The 27,199-nt window shown below is 53.2% G+C and overlaps 1 protein-coding gene across 5 annotated transcripts in view; it reads right to left on the reverse strand.

Moving 5' to 3' along the window:
* The window catches only part of EMSY (EMSY transcriptional repressor, BRCA2 interacting), a 287,649-nt gene that overhangs the window by 151,143 nt on the left and 109,307 nt on the right, over positions 1-27,199 (reverse strand). For all 5 annotated transcript variants that reach the window (XM_075337584.1, XM_075337581.1, XM_075337582.1 and 2 more), the window contains 2 exons: positions 19,664-19,893; positions 18,953-19,483 (listed from right to left, as the gene is read on the reverse strand). In XM_075337584.1, the coding sequence (XP_075193699.1) occupies positions 18,953-19,483; positions 19,664-19,893 (761 nt within the window). The remainder of the gene's footprint in view (positions 1-18,952; positions 19,484-19,663; positions 19,894-27,199) is intronic.

A 27,199-nucleotide genomic window follows, 5' to 3' on the forward strand; every position in this document is an offset into this window, starting at 1 on the left:
TCCTGATTAAGATGAAAAGAGGATACCACCTTAGGGAGAAACTCCTGAATGGGGCGGAGCACTACCTTGTCCTGGTGGAACACCAGGAAGGGAGCCTTGGATGACAGCGCTGCTAGTTCAGACACTCTCCGAAGAGACGTGACCGCTACCAGAAAGGCCACTTTCTGTGAGAGTCGAGAAAGTGAAACATCCCTCAGAGGCTCGAAGGGCGGCTTCTGGAGAGCAACAAGGACCTTGTTTAGATCCCCCGGATCTAACGGCCACCTGTACGGAGGGACGATATGACAAACCCCCTGCAGGAACGTGCGCACCTGAGAAAGTCGTGCTAGACGCTTCTGAAAAAACACGGATAGTGCCGAGACTTGCCCTTTAAGGGAGCCGAGCGACAAGCCCTTTTCCAACCCAGATTGCAGGAAGGAAAGAAAGACAGGTAACGCGAATGGCCAGGGGGATACTCCTTGTGCAGAGCACCAGGATAAGAAAATCTTCCACGTTCTGTGGTTGATCTTAGCAGAAGTGGACTTCCTAGCCTGTCTCATGGTGGCCACGACCCCTTGGGATAATCCTGAAGACGCTAGGATCCAGGACTCAATGGCCACACCGTCAGGTTCAGGGCCGCAGAATTCCGATGGAAAAACGGCCCTTGGGACAGTAAGTCTGGTCAGTCTGGTAGTGCCCACGGTTGGCCGACCGTGAGACGCCACAGATCCGGGAACCACGACCTCCTCGGCCAGTCTGGGACGACGAGGATGGCGCGGCGGCAATCGGAGCGGAGCTTGCGTAGCACTCTGGGCAACAGTGCCAGAGGTGGAAACCCATAGGGTAGCTGTAACTGCGACCAATCCTGAACTAAGGCGCCTGCCGCCAGAGCTCTTTGCTCGTGAGACCGCGCCATGAAAATCGGGACCTTGTTGTTGTGCCGAGACGCCATTAGGTCGACGTCCGGCATCCCCCAGCGGCTACAGCTTTCCTGACACCCTTCTGGGTGCAGAGGCCATTCCCCTGCGTCCATGCCCTGGCGACTGAGGAAGTCTGCTTCCCAATTTTCTACGCCCGGGATGTGAACTGCGGATATGTTGGATGCTCTGTCTTCCACCCCCATCAGAATCCGCCGGATTGCCTGGTAGGCTTGGCGATGCGTGTTCCGCCTTGTCGGGTGATGTATGCCACCGCTGTGGAATTGTCCGACTGAATTCGGATCTGTTTTCCTTCCAGCCACTGCTGGAAGGCTTGCAGGGCAAGATACACTGCCCAGATTTCCAGAACATTGATCTGAAGGATGGACTCCTCTGAAGAGAGTCCTTGACCGTCTGAGAAGGGAGACGTTTCTGTCTAGGGACGTCGACTCCCCAACCCATTGGCAAAGCATGTCCCATTGAAGTGGACGCAGATGAAACTGCGCGAAAGTGACTGCCTCTGCATGAGGCGTCCTAAGGGGTGTGACTGGCCTTGAAGAAGAGACTGCACCCCCGTCTGTAGTGAACGCTGCTTGTCCAGCGGAAGCTTCACTATCGCTGAGGGAGTGTGAAACTCCCTGCCCCGATATGTCCGCGATTGGGTCGGTGCCCGATTTAACCTTGAAAAGTTGATGATCCACCCGAAACTCTGGAGAGTCTCCAGCGCCACGTTCAGGCTGTGTTGGCATGCCTCTTGAGAGGGTGCCTTGACAAGTGGATCGTCCCAGTAAGGATCACAGAGTGACCCTGAGAGTGCAGGACTGCTCCCACTGCTGCCCTGAACTTGGTGAAAACCCGTAGGGCTGTCGCCAGACCAAAGGGCAGGGCTACGAACTGAAGATGCTCGTCTTCAATAACGAAACGTGGCAAACGCTGGTGCTCTGGAGCAATCGGCACGTGGGGATAAGCATCCTGATGTCTATTGATGCTAGGAAATCTCCTTGAGACATTGAGGCAATGACGGAGCGGAGGGTTTCACCCGGAACCGTCTGGCCTTCACGTGCTTGGTGAGCAGTTTTAGGTCCAGAACGGAACGGAAAGAGCCATCCTTTTTTGGCACCCCAATCAGATTGGAGGAAAGAAGGGAATTTTGTTTACTTACCGTAAATTCCTTTTCTTCTAGCTCCAATTGGGAGACCCAGACAATTGGGTGTATAGCTATTGCCTCCGGAGGCCACACAAAGTATTACACTCAAAAGTGTAAGGCCCCTCCCCTTCTGGCTATACACCCCCAGTGGGATCACTGGCTCATCAGTTTTAGTGCCAAAGCAAGAAGGAGGAAAGCCAATAACAGGTTTAAGGACCAATTCAATCCGAGGAACATCGGAGAACTGAAACCATTCCACATTAACAACATGTGTACCCGAAAAACCGAAAAAACCCCCCGAGAAAACAGGGCGGGTGCTGGGTCTCCCAATTGGAGCTAGAAGAAAAGGAATTTACGGTAAGTAAACAAAATTCCCTTCTTCTTTGTCGCTCCATTGGGAGACCCAGACAATTGGGATGTCCAAAAGCAATCCCTGGGTGGGTAAAAGAATACCTCATGATAGGGCCGTCAAACGGCCCTCTCCTACAGGTGGCCAACCGCCGCCTGAATGACTTATCTACCTAGGCTGGCGTCTGCCGAAGCGTAGGTATGCATCTGATAATGCCTGGTAAAAGTAAGTAGACTCGACCAGGTGGGTGCCTGACACACCTGCTGAGCCGTAGCCTGGTGCCGTAATGCCCAGGACGCACCCACGGCTCTGGTAGAATGGGCCTTCAGCCCTGAAGGAACCGGAAGCCCAGTAGAACTGTAGGTTTCAAGAATTGGTTCCTCGATCCTCCGAGCCAGGGTGGATCTGGAAGCTTGCGACTCTTTACGCCGACCAGCGACAAGGACAAGAGTGCATCCGTGTAGAACCTGAGTGCTCTCACCAGATCCAACAGCTGCAAATCTTTCTGAAGTTGGTGGACTGGATGAGGACACAAAGAAGGTGAGGTGATATCTTGATTGAGATGAGAGTGGGATACCACCTTATGGAGAAATCCCGGAATCGGGCGCAGAACTACCTTGTCCTGGTAAAGGACCAGGAAGTAAGATTTGTATGAGAGCGTTACTAGCTCGAAAACTTCTCCTAAGAGCCGTGACCGTACTAGAGAGGCCACTTCCCGTGAAAGGTGGGAAAGGGAAAATCTTTCCTAGGCTCGAAAGGCGGCTTCTTAAGAGCAATTAGAACCTTGTTCAGATCCCAGGGCTCTAACGGCCGCTTGTACGGAGTGCTGAGAAGACAAACTCCCTGCAGGAACGTGCGTACCTGCGGAAGTCGTGCTAGGCGTTTCTGAAAAAATACAGATAGCGCTGAGACTTGTCCCGAGAGGGAGCTGAGCGACAACCCATCTTCCAACCTAGATTGCAGGAAGGAAGGAAACAGACGATGGAACCGGCTTGGGAGAAACCCCTTGAGCCGAGTACCCAGATAAGAATATCTTCCACATCCTGTGGTCAATCTTGGCGGACGTTGGTATCCTAGTCTGTCCCATGGTGGCAACCACGTCCTGAGATAATCCTGAAGACGCAAGGCTCCAGGACTCAATGCCACACCGTCAGGTTGAGGGTCGCAGAATTCAACTGGAAAAATGGAAAAATGGAAAAATGGCCCTTGAGACAGCAAGTCTGATCGGTCTGGTAGTGCCTCCGGTTGGCCCACCGTGAGGTACCACCGATTCGAGTACCACGGCATCCTCGGCCAATGGAGCGACGAGGATGGCGCGGCGGCAGTCGGGCCTGAACTTGCGCAGCACTCTGGGCAACAATGCCAGCGGCGTGACCCATAAGGTAGCTAGAACTGCGACCAATGCTGAACTAAGGCGTTCGCCGCCAGAGATCGAAGATTGTGAGACCGTGCCATGAAGCCGGGACGATGTTGTTGTGCCGTGACGCCATTAGGTCGACGTCCGGCATCTGTCAGCGGCGACAGATCTTGAGGAGACCATACGCCTGCGTCCATACCCTGGCGACTGAGGAAGTCTGCTTCCCAGTCTTCCCCTGGGATGTGAACTGAGGATACGGTGAATGCCGTGCCTTCCACCCACGTCAGAATCTGCCGGATTTCCTGGAAGGCTTGCCGGCTGCGTGTTCTTCCTTGGTGGTAAATGTATGCCACCGCTGTGGAGTTGTCCGATTGAATTCGGATTTGCTTGCTTTCCAGCCACTGCTGGAAGGCTAGTCGAGCAAGATACACTGCTCTGTTTTCCAGAACATTGATCTGAAGGTTGGATCATTTCTGAGTCCAAGTACCTTGAGCCCTGTGGTGGAGAAAAACTGCTCCCCACCCTGATAGACTCACGTCTGTCGTAACTACCACCCAGGATGGGAGTAGGAAGGACCTTGGGAAGTACATGAGACGTCTCAATGTGTGCGACTGGTCCTTAAAGGAGAGATTGTAGCCTTGTCTGTAGTGAACGCTGTTGATTTAGCGTAAGCTTCACTATCGCTGAGAGAGTATGAAACTCCATGCCTAGATATGGTAGCGATTGGGTCAGGGTCGGATCTGACATTGAAAGTTGATGATCCACCCAAAACTCTGGAGAGTCTCCAGCGCAACATACGGGCAGTGTTCCCTAAGAGGGTGCCTTGACCAGGAATCGTCCAAATACGGGATCACAGAGTGACCTTGAGAGTGCAGAACTGTCACTACTGCTGCCATGAACTTGGCGAAGACCCGTGGGGCTGTCGCCAGCAGGAAGGAAGAGTTACGAACAGAAGGTGTTCGTTTCCTATAACGAAGCGCAGAAACGCTGGTGCTCTGGATCAATCTGCACGTGGAGATAAGCATCCTGTCTATTGATGCTAGGAAACCTCCTTGGGACATTGAGGCGATGACGGAGCGGAGTATTCCATCCAGAACCGCCTGGTGCTCACGAGCTTGTTGAGCCGTTTTAGATCCAGAACGGGACGGAACGACCCGTCCTTTTTTGGCACCCGAAATAAATTGGGGCAAAAACCGTGACCTTGGTCCTGAAGAGAAACGTAGTCACCACTCCTTCTGCCTATAAAGTGCCCATCGTTTGCAGAAACGCAACGGCTCGGCCGGGAGGTGGAGAAGTTCTGAAGAATCGAGTTGGAGGACGAACTAAACTCTATCCTGTACCCGTGAGACAGAATGTCTCTCCCCCAACGGCCATTGACCTATGGCAGTTAAATATCGCCAAGGCGGGAGAGCCTGCTACCGAGCGCGGATGCGAAGAGAGGAGGCTGCAAGTCCTGAGGAAGCCGCCTTGGAAGCGGGTTTTCAGACTGTCTGTTTTGGGCGTGACTGAGCCCGCCACGAATCTGAGCTCCTCTGATCTTTTTGAGTCCTTTTGGACGAGGGGACCCCTGCTCTGTTGGGGTTTGTTTGTCTGGGCTGAGGTAAGGATGAATCTTTACCCTTGGAGTGTTTAATGATTTCATCCAAACGCCCACCAAACAGTCGTTCCGCAAAAAAAAAAAAAAAAAACAAACTGGTTAAGTACTTTTTTGGAAGCAAAATCTGCCTTCCATTCACTTAACGACCAGGGTCTGCGTAAAAACACGGAGTGAGCAGACGCCTCTGTCGTACGGCTCGAAGAGTGTAGGACAGGCGTGATCGCGTAAGACGCAAATGCAAACATTTGAGAGGTTAAGGATGCCACCTGCGGTACAGATGTACGTGTGACTGTGTCCATCTGTGTAAGACAAGCTGAAATGGCTTGGAATGCCTCTATGGCTGCGAATGCTGGAGCCAACGGCGCGCCTACAGCCTCATAGGTGGATTTCGACCAGAGATCCATCTGTCTGTCAGCGGCATCTGTAAGTGGAACCCCATCTTCCACTGCAATTATGGATCTAGCCACAAGCCTGGAGAGTGGAGGATGTCCCTTGGGACACTGGGTCCAGCCCTTGACCACGTCAGGGGCAGGGATAACGTGTATCTTAAGCCGCTTGGAGAAGCGCTTATCTGGATAAGCGTGGTGTTTTTGGACTATCTCTCTGAAGGCAGAGTGGTCCAGAAAAATACCTAATTTACGCTTGGGATACCTGAAATAGAATTTCTCCTGCCGTACAGCTGGCTCCTTCACAGGAGGAGCTGAGGGAGAAATGACCAACATTCTATTGATGGACGCTATAAGATAATACACTATGGCGTCCCCATCAGGTGTACAGAGATTGAGAGCGGTCTCAGGATAAGACTCCTGAGCAGCTATCTCCGCTTCAGCACCCAGAGAGTCCACCTGCGGGACCCTGACCAGTGCGATGAAACTGAGGGCCGTTCAGCGAGCCCGCTTAGGCTGTCTGGGACTGTCGTCCGTGTCAGAGCCGTGACTCTGGGATGCACGTGACCCCCCCGGAGCTGTAATTGTTCACACTGAGGGGGACCATGGATCAATGATTCAACAGTGCTCATGGTGTGAGAGACTTGTCTGGACTGCAAGGCTTCTAGTATCACAGCCATAGTCTCAGAAAATCTGTCAGTAACACTGCAGACTTCATCCCCAGCCTCTGGATCATTAGCAGAGACTCCGGCTGAGTTGCATACAATGGGGGTGTATGTAACCTGCCGGCCATATAGCCGTACCTGCTGCACCGGCTGCATGGAAAACATGTGCTTCTGCACCTCTGTTTTCCACAGACAGTATGCTGTAATCTCCTCCGCACAATAAGGAGGATATATACAAAAGTACGACCAAAACAGTGCAATGCATAGCGTAGAAGCATATATCTCAATGCACTTCGGCACTAGTGGGGTTAGCACCACAAGTGCTGATTAACGCCTGCTCACAGCGATTGTGTGAACCTCAGAATCCCTGTCAGGGTGTTCCCACACTTGTCTGTTTTATCGCTATAGAAAGAACTGACAATAATGGCTGCCGGCGTCCTGTGTTAGAGAAGGAAGCCGTGGGCGTGCTTGAGAAAGTGCGGGAATCCGGTTTCACAGTGCACACAGTGAGAGGGGTGGAGTATGCAAAACATACTCCAGCTCTCCGGGCTGCCGTGATGTGCAGCGTCACGCCCCTACCCTGACTGGCAGGCCTGTGGGCGTTAACGAACGAACTAGGCCGCAAAAGCCGGGGACTCGATTTATAAGCGCGGCCGCCGTAAAAGCGAGGCCAGCGCGGAAGTCCCCGGCGCACCACAAGTCCCAGCCGCGTCGCAGTCCCAGCGGCCGGCGCGACCGTTCTACATAAGTCTGTCTCACTTCAGCTAAGCTGAAGTGAGACAATGGCACAAGCGCAGCAGCGCTGATGTCCCCGGCGCACTAACACACCCAGCAATGCTGCGGTGTGCGTGCGAAATGCACGGGGACACAGAGTACCTTGAGGAAGCAGGGCCATGTCCCTGATGTACTCCGCTCCATATCCAGCGTCTTCTCCAGGGGCTGCAGATGGAGCACGGTCTCAGTGCCTGGAGACCGTTAAAATCCCACTTCGCCCAGAGCCCTGTAACAGGGATGGGGAAGGAATCAGCATGTGGGCTCCAGCCTCCGTACCCGCAATGGGTACCTCAACCTTAACAAACACCTCCGACATAAAGTGGGGTGAGAAGGGAGCATGCTGGGAGCCCTGTATGGGCCCTCTTTTCTTCCATCCGACATAGTCAGCAGCTGCTGCTGACTAAACAGTGGAGCTATGTGTGGATGTCTGACCTCCTTGCACAAAGCATGAAAACTGATGAGCCAGTGATCCCACTGGGGGTGTATAGCCAGAAGGGGAGGGGCCTTACACTTTTGAGTGTAATACTTTGTGTGGCCTCCGGAGGCAATAGCTATACACCCAATTGTCTGGGTCTCCCAATGGAGCGACAAAGAAAACCGTGTCTCGTTCCTGAAGAGGAACAGGGATTACCACTCCTTCTCGGGGGGGGGGGGGGGGTGGGGGGTGGGAAAGTTCTGAAGAATCGAGCCGGAGGACGAGAACAGAACTCTATCCTGTACACTGGAGACACAATGTCTCTCACCCACCGGTCTGTGACCTGTGGCAGCTAAATGTCGCCAAGCGGGAGAGTCTGCCACCAACCGCGGATGCGGAGAGAGAGAGCTGAAAGTCATGAGGAGACCGCCTCGGTAGCGGTTCCTCCGGCTGCCTTCCTTGGGCGTGATTGAGCCCGACCGGAATCTGAGCCCCTCTGAGCCTTTTGAGCCCTTTTGGACGAGGACAATTGGGACCTGCCCGAGCCTGGGAAGGACCGAAACCTCGACTGTCCCTCCAGGACAGCATTAATAGGGTAAGTCGCAATGCAGACATTGCGAGGTTAAGGACACCACCTGCGGCACAGATGTACCTGTGCTCAAGACCAGCTGCGCAAGACCAGCTGAAATAGCTTAGAGTGCCCATACGGCTGCGAATGCCGGAGCAACCGACACGCTGATAGCTTCACAGACAGATTTCAACCAGAGGCCCATCTGTCTGTCAATGGCATCTTTAAGTGAAGTCCCATCTCCACTGCAACTATGGATCTAGCCGCAAGCCTGGAGATTGGGGGATCCACCTTTGGACCCTGGGTCTAGCGCTTGACCACGTCAGGGGGAAAGGGATAACGTGTATCCTTAATACGTTTGTGGAAACGCTTATCTGGTAAGCGTGGTGTTTCTGAACTGCTTCTCTGAAGTCAGCGTGGCCAGAAAAGTACTCAATCTACGCATGAGATACTGAAAAAAAGGATTTCTCCTGCTGTGAAGCTGACTCCTCCACTGGGGGAGCTGAGGGAGAAAGATCCAACATTCCATTGATGGACGCTATAAGATCATTCACTATGGCGTCACCATCCGGTGTATCCGGATTGAGAGTGGTGTCAGGATCAAAGCCCTGATCAGCTACGTCTGCCTCATCATACAGAGAGCCCTCCAGTGATGAAGCCGAGAGAGCAACTAGTACCCTGTTCAGATCCCATGGATCTAACGGTCGCTTGTACGGGGGCACAATATGACAGACCCCCTGCAGGAACGTGCGCACCTTAGGAAGACGTGCTAGACGCTTCTGAAAAAACACGGATAGTGCCGAAACTTGCCCTTTAAGGGAGCTGAGCGACAAGCCCTTTTCTAACCCCGATTGCAGGAAGGAAAGAAACTTGGGCAATGCAAATGGCCAGGGAGACACTCCCTGAGCAGAGCACCAGGACAAGAAAATCTTCCACGTTCTGTGGTAGATCTTAGCCGAATTCGACTTTCTAGCTTGTCTCATTGTGGCAATGACTCCCTGAGATAATCCAGCAGATGCTAGGATCCAGGACTCAATGGCCACACAGTCAGGTTCAGGGCCGCAGAATTCTGATGGAAAAACGGCCCTTGGGACAGTAAGTCTGGTCGGTCTGGCAGTGACCACGGTCGACCGATCGTGAGATGCCACAGATCCGGATACCACGACCTCCTCGGCCAGTCTGGAGCGACGAGTATGACGCGGCTGCACTCGGATCTGATCTTGCGTAGCACTCTGGGCAAGAGCGCCAGAGGCGGAAACACGTATGGGAGCTGAAACTGCGACCAATCTTGAACCAAGGCGTCTGCCGCCAGAGCTCTTTGATCGCGCGACCTCGCCGTGGTGTTTCTGAACTGCTTCTCTGAAGTCAGCGTGGCCAGAAAAGTACTCAATCTACGCATGAGATACTGAAAAAAAGGATTTCTCCTGCTGTGAAGCTGACTCCTCCACTGGGGGAGCTGAGGGAGAAAGATCCAACATTCCATTGATGGACGCTATAAGATCATTCACTATGGCGTCACCATCCGGTGTATCCGGATTGAGAGTGGTGTCAGGATCAAAGCCCTGATCAGCTACGTCTGCCTCATCATACAGAGAGCCCTCCAGTGATGAAGCCGAGTGCCGCACCCAGCGAGCTAGCTTAGGCTGTCTGGGACTGTCGTCCGTGTCAGAGCCTTCACCCTGGAATGCCTGAGACCCCCCCCGGAGCACTGATTATGTTCCAAATGAGGGTGGCCCGGGAGCATTAATCAAGATTGCCCATGGCCTGTCTGGACTGCAAAGTCTCTATCCCAGGACAATCTATCAGCCGAAACTGCAACTCCGTCCCTGTCCCTGGACAGGGTTCACAGGTGGTTCCTTTGGCCACCTCTAGTAGAGACCCCGGCTGACCCAGTGCTACAGGGTAGCATTGCCCACAATGGGGGACAGTGTAACCTGCCGGTGGAACAGTACGACGTGCAGTAAAAACAGCATAGAAAGCCGGTGCTGCTGTATTCTAGCCATCTAGGAGAATATAGCCAAGAATAGCGACCGTACAGTGCAATGTATAGCATACAAGCATAAGTACAAATGAACACTTCAGCACATGCAATACAAGCAGCCTATAAAGCCTGTGCCTTGGCACCCTTGCTTTTTTGCTGCTGTTGTGTAGCCATCTAGGATAGTATATAGCCAAGAATAGCGACCGTACAGTGCAATGTATAGCATACAAGCATAAGTACAAATGAACACTTCAGCACATGCAGTACAAGCAGCATAGAAAGCCTGTGCCTTAGCACCCTTGCTTTTTTGCTGCTGTTATCTCGCCATCTAGGAGGGCATATAGCCAAAGAAGGGAATTTTGTTACTTACCGTAAATTCCTTTTCTTCTAGCTCTTATTGGGAGACCCAGACGATTGGGGTATAGCTACTGCCCTCTGGAGGCCACACAAAGCACTACATTAAAAGTGCAAGGCCCCTCCCCCTCTGGCTATACCCCCCCGTGGTATCACGGGTTCTCCAGTTTTAGTGCCAAAGCAAGAAGGAGGAAGCCAATAACTGGTTTAAACAAATTAACTCCGAATAACATCGGAGAACTGAAAAACCGTTCAACATGAACAACATGTGTACCCGCAAACAACAAAAAACATCCCGAAGGACAACAGGGCGGGTGCTGGGTCTCCCAATAAGAGCTAGAAGAAAAGGAATTTACGGTAAGTAACAAAATTCCCTTCTTCTTCAGCGCTCTATTGGGAGACCCAGACGATTGGGACGTCCAAAAGCTGTCCCTGGGTGGGTAAATAAATACCTCATGTTAGAGCTGCAAAACAGCCCTCCCCTACGGGGGTGTCACTGCCGCCTGCAGGACTCTTCTACCTAAGCTGGCATCCGCCGAAGCATAGGTATGCACCTGATAATGCTTGGTGAAAGTGTGCAGACTGGACCAGGTAGCTGCCTGGCACACCTGTTGAGCCGAAGCCTGGTGACGTAATGCCCAGGACGCACCCACGGCTCTGGTTGAGTGGGCTTTTAGCCCTGAAGGAACCGGAAGCCCCGCAGAACGGTAGGCCTCTAGAATTGGTTCTTTGATCCATCGAGCCAGGGTGGCTTTAGAAGCCTGCAACCCCTTGCGCGGACCAGCGACAAGGACGAAAAGTGCATCGGCACGGCGTATGGGCGCCGTGCGGGAAATGTAGATTCTGAGTGCTCTCACCAGATCTAGCAAACGTAAGGCCTTTTCATACCGGTGAACCGGATGAGGGCAAAAAGAAGGCAAGGAAATATCCTGATTAAGATGAAAAGAGGATACGACCTTAGGGAGAAACTCCGGAATGGGGCGCAGCACAACCTTGTCCTGGTGGAACACCAGGAAGGGAGCCTTAGATGACAGAGCTGCCAGCTCAGACACTCGCCGAAGCGATGTGATTGCAACAAGAAACGCCACTTTCTGCGACAGCCGAGAAAAGGAAACTTCCTTCAGAGGCTCGAAGGGCGGTTTCTGGAGAGCAACTAGTACCCTGTTCAGATCCCATGGATCTAACGGTCGCTTGTACGGGGGCACAATATGACAGACCCCCTGCAGGAACGTGCGCACCTTAGGAAGACGTGCTAGACGCTTCTGAAAAAACACGGATAGTGCCGAAACTTGCCCTTTAAGGGAGCTGAGCGACAAGCCCTTTTCTAACCCCGATTGCAGGAAGGAAAGAAACTTGGGCAATGCAAATGGCCAGGGAGACACTCCCTGAGCAGAGCACCAGGACAAGAAAATCTTCCACGTTCTGTGGTAGATCTTAGCCGAATTCGACTTTCTAGCTTGTCTCATTGTGGCAATGACTCCCTGAGATAATCCAGCAGATGCTAGGATCCAGGACTCAATGGCCACACAGTCAGGTTCAGGGCCGCAGAATTCTGATGGAAAAACGGCCCTTGGGACAGTAAGTCTGGTCGGTCTGGCAGTGACCACGGTCGACCGATCGTGAGATGCCACAGATCCGGATACCACGACCTCCTCGGCCAGTCTGGAGCGACGAGTATGACGCGGCTGCACTCGGATCTGATCTTGCGTAGCACTCTGGGCAAGAGCGCCAGAGGCGGAAACACGTATGGGAGCTGAAACTGCGACCAATCTTGAACCAAGGCGTCTGCCGCCAGAGCTCTTTGATCGCGCGACCTCGCCATGAATGCCGGGACCTTGTTGTTGTGCCGGGATGCCATTAGGTCGACGTCCGGCACTCCCCAGCGGCGACAGATTTCCTGAAACACGTCCGGGTGAAGGGACCATTCCCCTGCGTCCATGCCCTGGCGACTGAGGAAGTCTGCTTCCCAGTTTTCTACGCCTGGGATGTGAACCGCGGATATGGTGGATGCTCTGTCCTCCACCCACATTAGAATGCGCCGGACTTCTTGGAAGGCTTGCCGACTGCGCGTCCCTCCTTGGTGGTTGATGTATGCCACCGCTGTGGAGTTGTCCGATTGGATTCGGATCTGCTTTCCTTCCAGCCACTGTTGGAAGGCCAGTAGAGCAAGATACACTGCTCTGATCTCCAGAACATTGATCTGAAGGGTGGACTCCTGCGGAGTCCACGTCCCCTGAGCCCTGTGGTGGAGAAATACTGCTCCCCACCCTGACAGACTCGCATCTGTCGTGACTACTGCCCAGGATGGAGGCAGGAAGGATCTTCCCTGAGACAATGATGTGGGAAGGAGCCACCATTGTAGAGAGTCTTTGGCCGTCTGGGAAAGCGAGACTTTCCTGTCCAGGGACGTTGACTTCCCGTCCCATTGGCGGAGAATGTCCCATTGAAGTGGGCGCAGATGAAACTGCGCAAAGGGAACTGCTTCCATGGCTGCCACCATCTTCCCTAGGAAATGCATGAGGCGCCGCAAGGGATGCAACTGGCCCTGCAGGAGAGATTGCACCCCTGTCTGTAGTGACCGCTGCTTGTCCAGCGGAAGCTTCACTATCGCTGCTAGAGTATGAAACTCCATGCCAAGATACGTTAGTGACTGAGTCGGTGATAGGATCGACTTTGGAAAGTTGATGATCCATCCGAAAGACTGTAGAGTCTCCAGCGTAGCATTCAGGCTGAGTTGGCATGCCTCCCGAGAGGGAGCTTTGACCAATAAGTCGTCTAGGTAAGGAATCACCGAGTGTCCCTGAGAGTGCAAGACTGCTACCACCACCGCCATGATCTTGGTGAAGACCCGTGGGGCTGTCGCCAGACCAAATGGAAGAGCTACGAACTGAAAATGGTCGTCTCCTATCACAAATCGTAGAAAACGTTGATGTTCTGCAGCAATTGGCACGTGGAGATAAGCATCTTTGATGTCTATTGAGGCAAGGAAGTCTCCTCTGGACATTGAGGCAATGACAGAGCGGAGGGTTTCCATCCGGAACCTCCTGGCGTGCACATGTTTGTTGAGCCGTTTTAGGTCCAGAACAGGACGGAACGAGCCGTCCTTTTTTGGAACCACAAAGAGATTGGAGTAAAACCCTTGCCCTTGTTCCTGAGGAGGGACTGGGATAACCACTCCTTCCGCTTTTAGGGAATCCACCGCCTGCAGCAGAGCATCTGCTCGGTCTGGACGTGGGGAGGTTCTGAAGAACCGAGCTGGAGGACGAGAATTGAACTCGATTCTGTACCCGCGAGACAAAATGTCCGTCACCCACCGGTCTTTGACCTGTGACATCCAAATGCCGGAAAAGCGGGAGAGCCTGCCCCCGACCGGCGATGCGGAGGGGGGGGGCTGGAAGTCATGAGGTAGTCGCTTTGGAAGCGGTACCTCCATTTGCTTTCTTGGGGCGTGCGTGAGTCCGCCACGAATCTGAGTTTCTTTGCGTCCTCTGAGTCCCTTTGGACGAGGTAAATGGTGTCTTGCCCGAACCTCGAAAGGACTGAAACCTCTGCTGCCACTTTTTCTGCTGAGGTTTGGGTGTTCTGGGTTGTGGTAAAGAGGAGTCTTTACCCTTGGACTGCTTAATGATGTCAGCCAATGGCTCGCCAAACAGTCTCTCTCTAGACAAAGGCAAACTGGTTAAACATTTTTTGGAACCAGCATCTGCTTTCCAGTCCTTTAACCACAAGGCTCTGCGCAAAACTACCGAATTGGCGGACGCCATTGAGGTGCGACTGGTAGATTCTAGGACCGCATTGATAGCGTAAGACGCAAACGCCGACATCTGCGTGGTAAGGTGCGCCACTTGCGGCACTGCTGGATGCATGATAGCATCCACTTTTGCTAAGCCAGCTGAAATAGCCTGGAGTGCCCATACGGCTGCGAATGCCGGAGCAAACGACGCGCCGATAGCTTCATAGACAGATTTTAACCAAAGGTCCATCTGTCTGTCATTGGCATCTTTAATTGAAGCGCCATCCTCCACTGCAACTATGGATCTAGCTGCAAGTTTGGAAATCGGGGGGTCTACCTTTGGACACTGTGTCCAGCGCTTGACCACCTCAGGGGGGAAAGGGAAACGCGTATCTTTAGATCGTTTAGAGAAACGCCTTTCTGGGTGAGCGTCGTGCTTCTGGATTGATTCTCTGAAGTCAGAGTGATCTAACAAAGCACTCAATTTACGCTTAGGATAAAGGAAACGAAACTTTTCCTGCTCCGCAGCCGCCTCTTCTGCTGAAGGGGCTGGGGGAGAAATATCCAACAGCCTATTTATGGCTGAGATAAGGTCGTCTACCATGGCATCCCCATCCGGGGTATCCAGGTTGAGAGGGGTTCCAGGAGTGGATTCCTGATCACTCTCATCAGACACATCACAGGGAGACTGATTGCGCTGAGACCCTGAGCAGTGTGAAGACGTCGAGGGTCTTTCCCAGCGAGCTCGCTTAGGGTGGCTGGGGCCATCATCTGAGTCATAATCCTCGGCCTGTGAAGCCGGGGACCCCCCTGTGGGCTGGATACATTCCAAGTAAGGGGGACCTGAGGACAGAGGCCTCGCCGTGCCCAGAGACTGAGCCCCATGCATAGATTGCAAGGTCTCAAGGATTTTTGCCATAGATACAGACATATTATCTGCAAAAACTGCAAAGTCCGTCCCTGTCACCGGGGCAGAACTTACAAGCGTCTCAGCCTGGGTCGCTACCTCTCCTGACTCCGGCTGGCGAAGCAGCACCGGGTCGGAGCATTGCACACAATGGGGGTCATCAGAGCCTGCTGGTAGATTAGCCCCACATGCAGCACACGCAGTATACACAGCCCTTTTTGCCTTGGCTGCCTTGCGTTTTGAGGATGACATGTTGCTGCTTCCACAGAGCGATCTGGGATATGCAGCCAGAAGCGCACCTCACAGTGCAAGAAATACAATATCTATATATATATGTACCCAGTACACTGACACACAGTGAGGCACTAGAGGGACCAGCACAGAAAAATCGCTTACCGCCCGCTTAAAAAGCGGGTGTGTGGTCCCAGATAGCCCCTAGTCCAGGTCTCCCAGAGCCTTGCGTCCTTCCTCCAGCCAGGCATGCATGTAATGGCTGCCGGCGTCTCAGAGAGGAAGGGGGGCGGGCCCTGGGCGTTCCTGGCCAAGAGCGGGAAGCCTGCTTCCCTCTGTGCATAGTGTGAGGGCTGGAGCATGTAAATCAGGCTCCAGCCCTCGTCGCTGCTTGCGAACAGCGTCTCTCCCCTACCCTGAATGACAGGGTGGGGGCGGGAACGAAACGGAGCAGCCGGCGTCCTAGGCCCAAAAAGCCTGGGACTAAAGTTATAACCGCCGCCGCCGTAAAAGCGCGGACGGCGGATCCCCGGCGCACCACAAGTCACAGCAGCGCCGCCCGGTCCAGAGGGGGTCGGCGCTGCGTTCCCAAACAAACAATCCCCCAGTAATCTGTAGGGACACCAACTCCACGTTGCGGTCCCCGGCGCACTACAACACCCAGCCAGCCCGGAGTGTGTCTGTGCCTGCCGGGGACACAGAGTACCTGTAAGATGCAGGGCCCTGTCCCTGATCGTACTCCTGCTCCGAATCCATCAGGTTCTAATGGGTCTGTGGATGGAGCCCGGCATCAGAGCTGAGAGGCCGGCAGGATCCCACTTCCACAGAGCCCTACCAGGGGATGTGGAAGGAAAAACAGCATGTCAGGCTCCAGCCCTGTACCAGCAATAGGTACCTCAACCTTACAACACCATCCAGGGGTGAGAAGGGAGCATGCTGGGGACACTATATGTGTCCTCTTTTCTTCCATCCGAAATAGTCAGCAGCTACTGCTGACTAAAATCTGTGGAGCTATGCATGGAATGTCTGACCTCCTTCGCACACAAAGCTAAAAACTGGAGAACCCGTGATACCACGGGGGGGTATAGCCAGAGGGGGAGGGGCCTTGCACTTTTAATGTAGTGCTTTGTGTGGCCTCCAGAGGGCAGTAGCTATACCCCAATCGTCTGGGTCTCCCAATAGAGCGCTGAAGAAAATAGCGACCTACAGTGCAGTGTATAGCATACAGGCATAAAATACAAATGGACACTTCGGTATTTAGTGGGGTCAGCACTTCAGGTGCTGCTTACCGCCCGCCTATAACGCGGGTGTGTGGTCGCCAGAGCCCTGTGACTGGTTGCCCAGAGCTTGTCTCCGTTCCCCAGCTCGGACTGCGTGCAGGAATGGCTGCCGGCGTCCTGTGAAGAGGGGCGGGCCGTGGGCGTGCCCCAGACAAGAGCGGGAAACTGGCTTCCCACTGTGTCCAGTGAGGGGGCTGGAGAATGCAAAGCAGACTCCAGCCCTCGGCGCTGACCGTCTGTACAGCGTCCCGCCCCTCCCCTGACTGGCAGGGCTGGGGGCGGGAACGAAACGAAAACTAGGCCGCAAAGCCGGGGACTCGAGTAATAAGCGCGGCCGTCCTTGTGCACGGCCAGCGCGGAAGTCCCCGGCGCACCACAAGTCCCAGCCGCGCCACAGTGTAAAAAACACCCAGCAGCGGCCGGCGCGGCAGTTCCCAACACATAAATTCACTCAGCAAAGCTGCAGTGAATAATAGCACGAGCGCTCCGCGCTGTTGCCCCCGGCGCACAAACACTCCCAGCAATGTTGGTGTGTGTGTGCGCGCTTGCCCGGGGACACAGAGTACCTTAATGTAGCAGGGCCCTGTCCCTGACGATACTCAGCTCCATATCCAGCAGGTTCTCTGGGTCTGTGGATGGAGCCCGGTCTCAGTGCCTGGAGACCTGTAAGATCCCACTTCACCAGAGCCCTCAGGGGGGATGGGGAAGGAAAACAGCATGTGGGCTCCAGCCTCCGTACCCGCAATGGGTACCTCAACCTTAACAAACACCCGACAAAAGTGGGGTGAGAAGGGAGCATGCTGGGGGCCCCATATGGGCCCACTTTTCTTCCAACCGACATAGTCAGCAGCTGCTGCTGACTAAAAACAGTGGAGCTATGCGTGGATGTCTGACCTCCTTCGCACAAAGCTTGAAAACTGAGCAGCCCGTGATCCCACGGGGGGTGTATACCCAGAAGGGGAGGGGCCTTACACTTTTTAGTGTAATGCTTTGTGTGGCCTCCGGAGGCAGTGCTATACACCCAATCGTCTGGGTCTCCCAATGGAGCGACGAAGAAAAACCCCCAATGATCCTTGTAGAGAAAAATGTGCTCTTTCAAACGATAACAGAATTAATATATTTTAGGGGGACCCTTTTTGGGAAATTTGACCTAAAAATAGGTAAAATTCGTTTTTTTTTAAGTTTGTCATCATATGTGGGTGTGAATATTTCCACAAATACATATGCTTTGACCGTGATATTGCAGCAATGCAAAGTCATGAAGATGTTTGTTGTACAGGGTAAAGCACCAGTTCCTATTGGTTTTTGGTCTTGAGTTATATATGGGCAAAGTTTGGCATAAATTTTATGCGAGGCGTTTTGCAAGCTACTTTGACACAAAATTGCGGCCGAAATATTGTTTTGTCATAGCCGGTAATAATTTTATCGCGTTTAGCAGCAAAAGTTGAGCTAGTATGCCAAATTTCAGCATCATAGCCAGTATAGAACTCTAATGGCTATGTGCCAAAGTTTGCACAATCCTCTTAGCTGAAGCCGCAGGCTTGGGGGGTGCCTCCAGTGAAAGGTCAACAGTGCCCAATGTATTTGAGATCTGGCCCTAAAAATTTACAGAACCTCTTTTCAAACATACATGTACATCCTTATAAATTTTCAGCAAAATCGGAAAACGTCGAGTGGGGACGATTTTTAAAACTGGTCCACTTGACACGGAATGACCCTAATGTAATGTATATACACAGTGACTGCACCAGCAGAATAGTGAGTGCAGCTCTGGAGTATAATACAGGAGGTAACTCCGGATCAGTAATGTAATGTATGTACACAGTGACTGCACCAGCAGAATAGTGAGTGCAGCTCTGGAGTATAATACAGGAGGTAACTCAGTATCAGTAATGTAATGTATGTACACAGTGACTGCACCAGCAGAATAGTGAGTGCAGCTCTGGAGCATAATACATTACATTACTGATCCTGAGTTATATGGTGTATGTACACAGTGACTGCACCAGCAGAATAGTGAGTGCAGCTCTGGAGTAGAATACATGATATAACTTAGGATCAGTACAGGATAAGTAATTTAAGGTATGTACACAGTGACTGCACCAGCAGAATAATGAGCGCAGCTCTGCAGTATAATAGGTATCTCTTTGCAATTTAAGATATGTAATATATTTCCAGTCTCAGCGTTTTATGTTACATTTCCCCTTAAAATTAAAACCAGCATTTCCTGAATTTATGAGATATGTAGGTTGTATGTACATATCAGCGGCCACTAAACCCCAGAATTAAGCCCCCCGTTCCGGCACACTTACCTGGCTGGCAGGCTGCTTCTCAGACAAGGGGATGTGCATTGGGGTCTGGGAGAGCTGGGACTGCATGTAGATCTTCTGCTGGCCGGGTACCTGCTGCAGTTTGGGCAGCTGCTGTGTGGTTTTCACGGCCAGCACCTGCACCACAGTCTGTTGTGGCTGAGACAAGAGTGAGGGGATGTGCCGCTCCTTCAGCAGCATGTGGCGCTGCGTGTGCTGCTGGAGGTGCTCCTGCTGCAGCGGGGTGATCTTCTGCTGGCGGATGGACAGCTGGGCGGTCTGCTGGATCTTGTGCTGGAGCTGCTCCGGCTGCAGCTGGATGATCTGCTTCTGTTTGGTCTGCAGGGACTGCACCGTCTTCACCTGGAGGTGCGCCCCCTCCTGGTGCAGGTGGATCTGTTTCTGCTGCCTCTGAGCCAGGGCAGATCTGTAGAAGAGACCGGTCTGCGGGTCCAGCGTGTCCATTTCTTCCACTTCGCCCTCCTCCGTCACGCTCTCTTCCGTTCTCTTGAACGCAGTGTGGCTGCTCAACGCCTGCAAGTGTATGAGCAAAGGGATCACACAATATGCGCATACCCATCGTCATGCCCGTGAGAGCAGCAGTTTGTGCTCCAGAGCTGCTCTTCCTACTCAGAGCAGTTCTGGATATAACAGCCCCCGATAAACACTTACCCCCCCCATAAAGCCTGGATTTCCATGCACTGATGAACGTACCTGATGCATTATGTGAGTGATGGCCCCGCTGGAGGACGCGGGGAGCGATTTTACCACCACGGACGTCTGCGCCGCGCTCTGCGACTGGGAGACGTGCTGCAGCAGAGCGCGGGAGGACTGCGAGGTCTGCAGCTGGTGGTGCTGCGACGGGTGGCTGACCTGGAGGAGAGACGTGAGGGGGACGTCTCCGGAGCTCACGGTGGTGGTGGACGCCATGGGTCTCGCTTTACCTGTAGGGATGAAAAAGAAAATAAATAAAGTGGCAACTCTTCATTTTCAAAATCTCTGCTTGCCGTCAGTGAACGTCGACTTTCCTCTTTATAGAGAGACGGTCATCACGATTTAATGTGTTAAATTAAGTATCTGGCCATAAAATGCGGCTGTCATATGGATTCAATAGATACCTGCGGCACAGAAATTCGCAGCCTGGTCCGGGTTAAATTCATTATACATGTTTTGGTGCCATATCCTTTTTGTGCATCGGGGTGGGACTGCGGGTAGGGTCTTCAGCTCAGCTGCACACCCTCCACGTTTGTACGAGCCTTTTTTAAATTTTGCGCTAGCACTGCCCGTAAAAAGGTGGCACCATGGGCAGCGCATGCGCAGACAGACATCCGAAGGTTTTCAGCAAAATGGCTCTCTGCGGGCGTCGCATGCACAGACAGACATCCGACAGTTTTCAGCAAAATTGCTCTGCAAGCGGCGCATGCACAGACAGACATCCGACAGTTTTCAGCAAAATTGCTCTGCAAGCGGTGCATGCACACAATGACACCCAACAGTGTCCAGCAAAATAGTTCTATAGGCGGCGCATGCACACAACGACAACTGATGGTTTTCAGCAAAATAGCTCTGCGGGCGGGCGGCGCATGCACACAACGACACCCGATGGTTTTTAGCAAAATAGCTCTGCGGGTGGCGCATGCACACAACGACAACCGATTGTTTTTAACAAAATAGCTCTGCGGGTGGCGCATGCACACAACGACACCCGATGGTTTTTAGCAAAATAGCTCTGCGGGCGGCGCATGCACAAAATGACACCTGACGATTTTCAGCAAAATAGCTCTGCAGTTGGCACACGCACACAATTACACCTGACAGTTTTCAGCATAATAGCGCAACGTGCGGCACATGCACACACTGATGGGCTTTAGCAAAATTACGCCGCAGGCAGCACATGTGCAAGCTGGCATCCAATGGTTTTCAGCAAAATAGCGCTATTGACACCTGTTTTCAACAAATTAGCACATCGACATCTGGTAGTCTTCGGCAAAATTGCAGCACACGTGCAGACTCAGACCTTGGCTCATTGACAACCTGAGATCTTAATATGCGCATGCGCCGCCACCGGCGTGATTTTGCTGACGACCATCGGATGTCAGCGTGCACATGCGCTTCCTGTGGCGCTATTTTGTTGAAAACCATCAGTTGTCCATGTGCCGCCATTGTGCTGAAGATCGTCGAATGTCTGTGTGCGCATGCGCTGCCCATGGAGCTATTTTGTCAAAGGACAAAATGCGGACGACGACGTAGCCAGGAGAAATCTCAAGCCTGCGCAGACACACCGCCGGCTCACGCATGCGTTCTTAATGTTTTAGGCACTTAGTACAATTTCTACTTGTTAGAAGGTTCCCCTGAAGAAAGAGCAGTCACAAACGTATGTTTGTCCCGGCAATAAGTATTCAGTTTCCATACAGTGCCTCCGCAGGAGAAGTGAAGCATTACACAGAGTCCACTCAGATGAATAGGCCATCTACAGAACATGAGACCGGACGGGCGGTCCAAAGAAAGACGCTTTGTAGTCGCTCTACTCTCTACACCCCCCATCCCCCTTTTATTATCTTCCCTACTCACATATGTTACTAAGGATTTTATAAACTGGAGAAATTCAGGAAGAACCACAAAAAGCCATAAGAGAAATGAAAAAGAGAATTTTGTTTACTTACCGTAAATTATTTTTCTTATAGTTCCATATTGGGAGACCCAGACATTGGGTGTATAGCTTCTGCCTCCGGAGGACACACAAAGTACTACACTAAAAAGTGTAGCTCCTCCCTCTGAGCTTATACACCCCCTGGAGAACCAGATCTAGCCAGTTTAGTGCAAAAGCTGAAGGAGAATAGCCACCCACAAGTAAAGACAGAGCAAGAACCGGAACAACCGGAGACTCTGTCCACGACAACAGCCGGTGATAACACGTGGAACAAGAAACTGCCAAAAGGCAACAGGGAGGGAGCTGGGCCTCCCAATACGGAACTATAAGAAAAAGAATTTACGGTAAGTAAACAAAATTCTCTTTTTCTTTATCGTTCCTATGGGAGACCCAGACATTGGGACGTCTCAAAGCAGTCCATGGGTGGGAATAAACAGAAAACTGAGAAGTAGGCGGAGCCTAACTTCACAAATGGGCGACAGCCGCCTGAAGGATGCGTCTGCCCAAGCTCGCATCTGCCGAAGCATGAGCATGCACTTGGTAGTGCTTTGAAAAGGTGTGCAGGCTAGTCCAAGTGGCAGCCTGACAGACTTGCTGAGCCGTAGCCTGGTGCCTGAAAGCCCAAGAGGCACCGACAGCTCTGGTCGAGTGTGCCTTGATCCCCGGCGGGGGAGGCACCTGAGAACACTGGTAGGCATCGGAAATGGTCGACCTAATCCAACGAGCTAAGGTCGGCTTAGAAGCAGAGAGGCCCTTACGCCGACCTGTGGTTAGCACAAAAAGAGAGGTGCACCGCCTAAGAACAGCGGTGCGAGACACATAGATCCTGAGCGCCCGCACCAGATCCAGAGTATGCAACGCTTTTTCAAAGCGATGAACAGGAGCCGGACAAAAGGAAGGCAAGGAAATGTCCTGGTTAAGGTGGAAAGGAGAAACCACCTTAGGGAGAAAGTCCGGAGTCGGACGGAGAACCACCTTGTCTTGATGAAAAACCAAAAAAGAAGACTCCGAAGAGAGCGCAGCCAAATCAGAGACTCTCCTGAGGGAAGTTATGGCCACTAGAAAGACCACTTTCTGTGAAAGCCGAAACAAAGAAACCTCCCTAAGAGGCTCAAAGGGGGGTTTCTGCAAGGCCGTGAGGACCAAATTGAGGTCCCAGGGATCCAAGGGCCGCCGGTAAGGCGGAATGATGTGAGACGCGCCCTGCATGAAGGTGCGCACTTGAGCCAGCCGGGCGATACGCCGCTGGAACAGTACTGACAGAGCCGAGACTTGTCCCTTGAGGGAATTGAGGGATAGTCCTAGCTAAAGACCGGACTGTAGAAAGGACAGAAGGGTCGGCAAGGAAAAAGGCCAAGGAGCATGGCCGGAAGAGCGACACCAGGACAGGAAAATTCTCCAAGTCCTGTGATAGATTTTGGCCGAGGAAGACTTCCGGGCCCGAGTCATAGTGGAGATGACTTCAGGAGGAATACCAGAAGCAGTCAAGATCCAGGACTCAAGAGCCACGCCGTCAATCTGAGAGCCGCAGAATTCTGGCGGAAAAACGGACCTTGTGAGAGAAGGTCTGGACGGTCCGGAAGATGCCACGGCACCTCTACGGACAGATGGAGCAGGTCTGGGTACCAAGCTCGCCTGGGCCAGTCCGGAGCAATGAGGATGACCCGACGGCCCTCCATTCTGATCTTGCGCAGAACTCTGGGCAAGAGAGCTAGAGGGGGAAACACGTAGGACAGACGAAACTGGGACCAGTCTTGAACCAGAGCGTCCGCTGCAAAGGCCTGAGGATCGTAGGAGCGAGCCACGTAAACCGGAACCTTGTTGTTGTGACGGGATGCCATTAGGTCCACTTCCGGAGTGCCCCACTTGCGGCAGATTGACTGAAACACTGCCGGATGCAGGGACCACTCGCCACTGTCCACGGTTTGACGGCTGAGATAATCTGCTTCCCAGTTTTCCACGCCTGGGCTGTGGACTGCGGATATGGTACCATCACCCATTCCCTGTAGACTGTGAGCCCTCGCGGGCAGGGTCCTCTCTCCTCCTATACCAGTCTGTCTTGTACTGTTAATGATTGTTGTACGTATACCCTCTTTCACTTGTAAAGCGCCATGGAATAAATGGCGCTATAATAATAAATAATAATAATAATAATAATAATAATAATATGGTGGACTTTGAGTCCTCCGTCCATTGAAGGATGCGTTGAACCTCCAACATTGCCAGGCGGCTGCGTATCCCGCCTTGGTGATTGATGTAGGCAACCGCTGTCGCGTTGTCTGACTGGACTCGGATGTGCTTGCCCGCCAACAGGTGGTGAAAGGCTAGGAGAGCTAGAAGCACAGCTCTGGTTTCCACCACATTGATCGAGAGGGCTGACTCGGACGGAGTCCAAGTGCCCTGCGCTCGGTGGTGGAGACATACCGCTCCCCAGCCGGATAGACTGGCATCCGTGGTGAGGATCACCCAGGACGGGGCCAGGAAGGAGCGCCCCTGAGACAGAGAGAGGGGCCGAAGTCACCACTGAAGAGAGCTCCTGGTCTGTGGCGACAGAGCCACTAGCTTGTGCAAGGAGGAAGTTCGCTTGTCCCAACAGCGGAGAATGTCCAGCTGCAGAGGACGCAGATGGAACTGGGCAAAGGGAACAGCCTCCATCGACGCCACCATCTGACCCAGCACCTGCATTAGGTGCCTGATGGAATGACGGCGGGGCCTCAGCAGAGAGCGCACCGCCAGTTGGAGGGACTGCTGTTTGATTAAGGGCAACTTCACAAGTGCCGGCAGCGTCTCGAACTGCATCCCTAGGTACGTGAGCCTCTGGGTCGGAGTCAGAGTGGATTTGGGCAGATTGACAAGCCACCCGAATTGAGCTAGAGTGGCGAGCGTGAGCGAGACACTCCGCTGACAGTCTGCGCTGCATGGAGCCTTGACTAGAAGGTCGTCCAGGTAAGGAATCACTGCCAACCCCTGGAGGTGCAGAACCGCAACCACTGCTGCCATGACCTTGGTGAATACCCGAGGGGCCGTGGCTAACCCGAAGGGGAGAGCCACGAATTGGAAATGTTCCTCTCCGATTGCAAAACGTAGCCAACGCTGGTGTGAAACTGCAATTGGCACATGCAGATAGGCATCTCTGATGTCGATGGATGCCAGGAAATCCCCTTGGGTCATTGAGGCAATGACTGATCGCAGAGACTCCATGCGAAAATGCCGCACCTGAACATGCTTGTTGAGAAGCTTGAGATCCAGGATGGGCCGGAAGGAACTGTCCTTTTTGGGGACTAGGAAGAGATTTGAGTAGAAACCTCTGAACCGTTCCCGGGCGGGAACCGGTACAATTACTCCGTTGGCCTGCAAGGATGCCACGGCCTGAGAGAAGGCGGCGGCCTTGGAGCAGGGGGGAGTTGACAGAAAAAATCTGTTTGGCGGGCTGGAAGAGAATTCTATCCTGTAGCCGTGGGAGATGATATCCCGCACCCACTGATCGGAGACGTGTTGAAACCACACGTCGCCAAAGTGGGAGAGCCTGCCACCGACTAAGGACGTTGCTGGCGCGGACAGATAGTCAAGAGGAGGCTGCCTTAGTGGCAGCAGCTCCTGCGGTCTTCTGTGGACGCGCTTTTGGGCGCCAGTTGGATTTCTGGTCCTTGGCTGAGTTAGTGGACGAGGCCGAGGGCTTCGAGGACGACCAGTTGGAGGAACGAAAGGAACGAAACCTCGACTGGTTCCTACCCTGGACAGGTTTTCTGGTTTTGGTTTGTGGCATGGAAGTACTCTTCCCGCCAGTAGCTTCCTTAATAATTTCATCCAGTTGTTCACCGAATAGCCTGGACCCAGTAAAAGGGAGCCCAGCAAGGTACTTCTTTGAAGAAGCATCTGCCTTCCACTCTCGAAGCCACAAGATCCTGCGGATAGCGAGAGAATTAGACGAAGCCACCGCAGTGCGGTGAGAAGCCTCCAGCATGGCAGACATGGCGTAGGATGAAAAGGCTGAAGCCTGGGAAGTTAAGGCAACCATTTCAGGCATAGATTCCCTGGTGAGGGAATGCATCTCCTCCAGAGAAGCAGAGATGGCTTTGAGAGCCCACACTGCTGCAAAAGATGGGGAGAACGAGGCCCCTGCCGCCTCATATACAGATTTGGCCAGAAGGTCAACCTGGCGGTCAGTGGAATCCTTAAGAGAGGTGCCATCAGCCGGTCCGGGCTGAGAGTCTAGACACCGGGGGGTCTACCTTTGGTGAATGAGCCCACTCCTTGACCACCTCAGGTGGAAAGGGAAAACGGTCATCAGAACCACGCTTTGGGAAGCGTTTGTCAGGACAGGCCCTAGGCTTGGTCACAGTGGCCTGAAAACTGGAGTGGTTAAAGAACACACTCCTTGTCCTCTTAGGCAAGGTAAACTGGTGCTTTTCTGCCAGAGAGGGTTGCTCCTCTGATACTGGCGGATTGAGGTCCAGTACAGAATTAATGGACGCAATCAAATCACTAACATCTGAGTCACTTTCGGACAGATCAATGGGGCACATGGAGGTAGCCTCCGAGCCCCCAGTAAAGGCATCCTCCTCGTCCTGCGAGTCAGCTTCTGAAACAGAGCCGCGGGACGAGGAAGGAGAGGGAGCCCTGCGTCTCCTTTTAGGAGGACGGGGTCTGGGACCAGATGATGAATCCTCTGTGAGCTCCGCTGAGAGAGCCCTAGCAGCAGAGGCACCCTGAGAAAGGGGCTGATGCATGTTCAGCAAAGTCCAGGACAGCTGTCCCATGGAGTCGGCAAAAGACTGGGAGATTGACCTAGAGAAGGATTCTACCCAAGCCGGGGGTTCAGCGACCGGAGCAGCCGGAGGGACCACTGTGGGTGCGATTCCAGGCTGAGGCATCGTCAGGTTAGAGCAGGCATCACAATGTGGATAGGTGCTCAGTTCATGCAGTAGGAGCTTACATGCAGTGTATACTGAATATAGCTTTGGAGCCTTGCTCCTCGTGTGAGACATGCTGCTGAAGTGGGGGCTCTGCCAGAGTGACCCCCAGAGAGTATATACAGAGGCCCACAACCAGAGGTTGTGGCTTACCAGACCGCTGAAGCGGTGTTGTGTGCCCTCCAGATCCCGAAGCCCGGACCCCCAAGCACCTCAGCAGGGATGCTGCAGCCAGTGCGGATTGCAGAGAAAACGCTGATAAAATGGCGCCGGAGCGAGGAGAGGGGGCGGGACCTGCTCTGAGAGCGGGATCTGGAGGGCCAAAGAGACTTGCAGGGGAGGAGACATGTACTCAGTGAGGAGTGTCCCTCCCCTGTGCAGAACGGCCGCTGGGCGGAGCCGCGCTGTCCCTCTGCATGAATGACATGAGGGCAGTGAAACCGAAAGTAGGCCTCCGGCGAAGCCGGGGCCTAAATTTGAGCGGTGCGGCCGGCGCGCAGGCACCCTCGGCGCGGTTCTCAGGCGACAGCCAGAGAACCGGCCGGAAATGTCAGAAAACTCACTCAGCACACTCTCCCACCATAATAAAGTACAGGGACCCCCAGAATATAAACGTCTCAGGTACTTCGCTTGCTGAGACACAGGGCCATGTCTCTGGGGATGAGTGCTCCGTCCAGCAGGATCCTG

This window comes from Anomaloglossus baeobatrachus, chromosome 2, assembly GCF_048569485.1.
Source record: "Anomaloglossus baeobatrachus isolate aAnoBae1 chromosome 2, aAnoBae1.hap1, whole genome shotgun sequence".
Taxonomy (NCBI): domain Eukaryota; kingdom Metazoa; phylum Chordata; class Amphibia; order Anura; family Aromobatidae; genus Anomaloglossus; species Anomaloglossus baeobatrachus.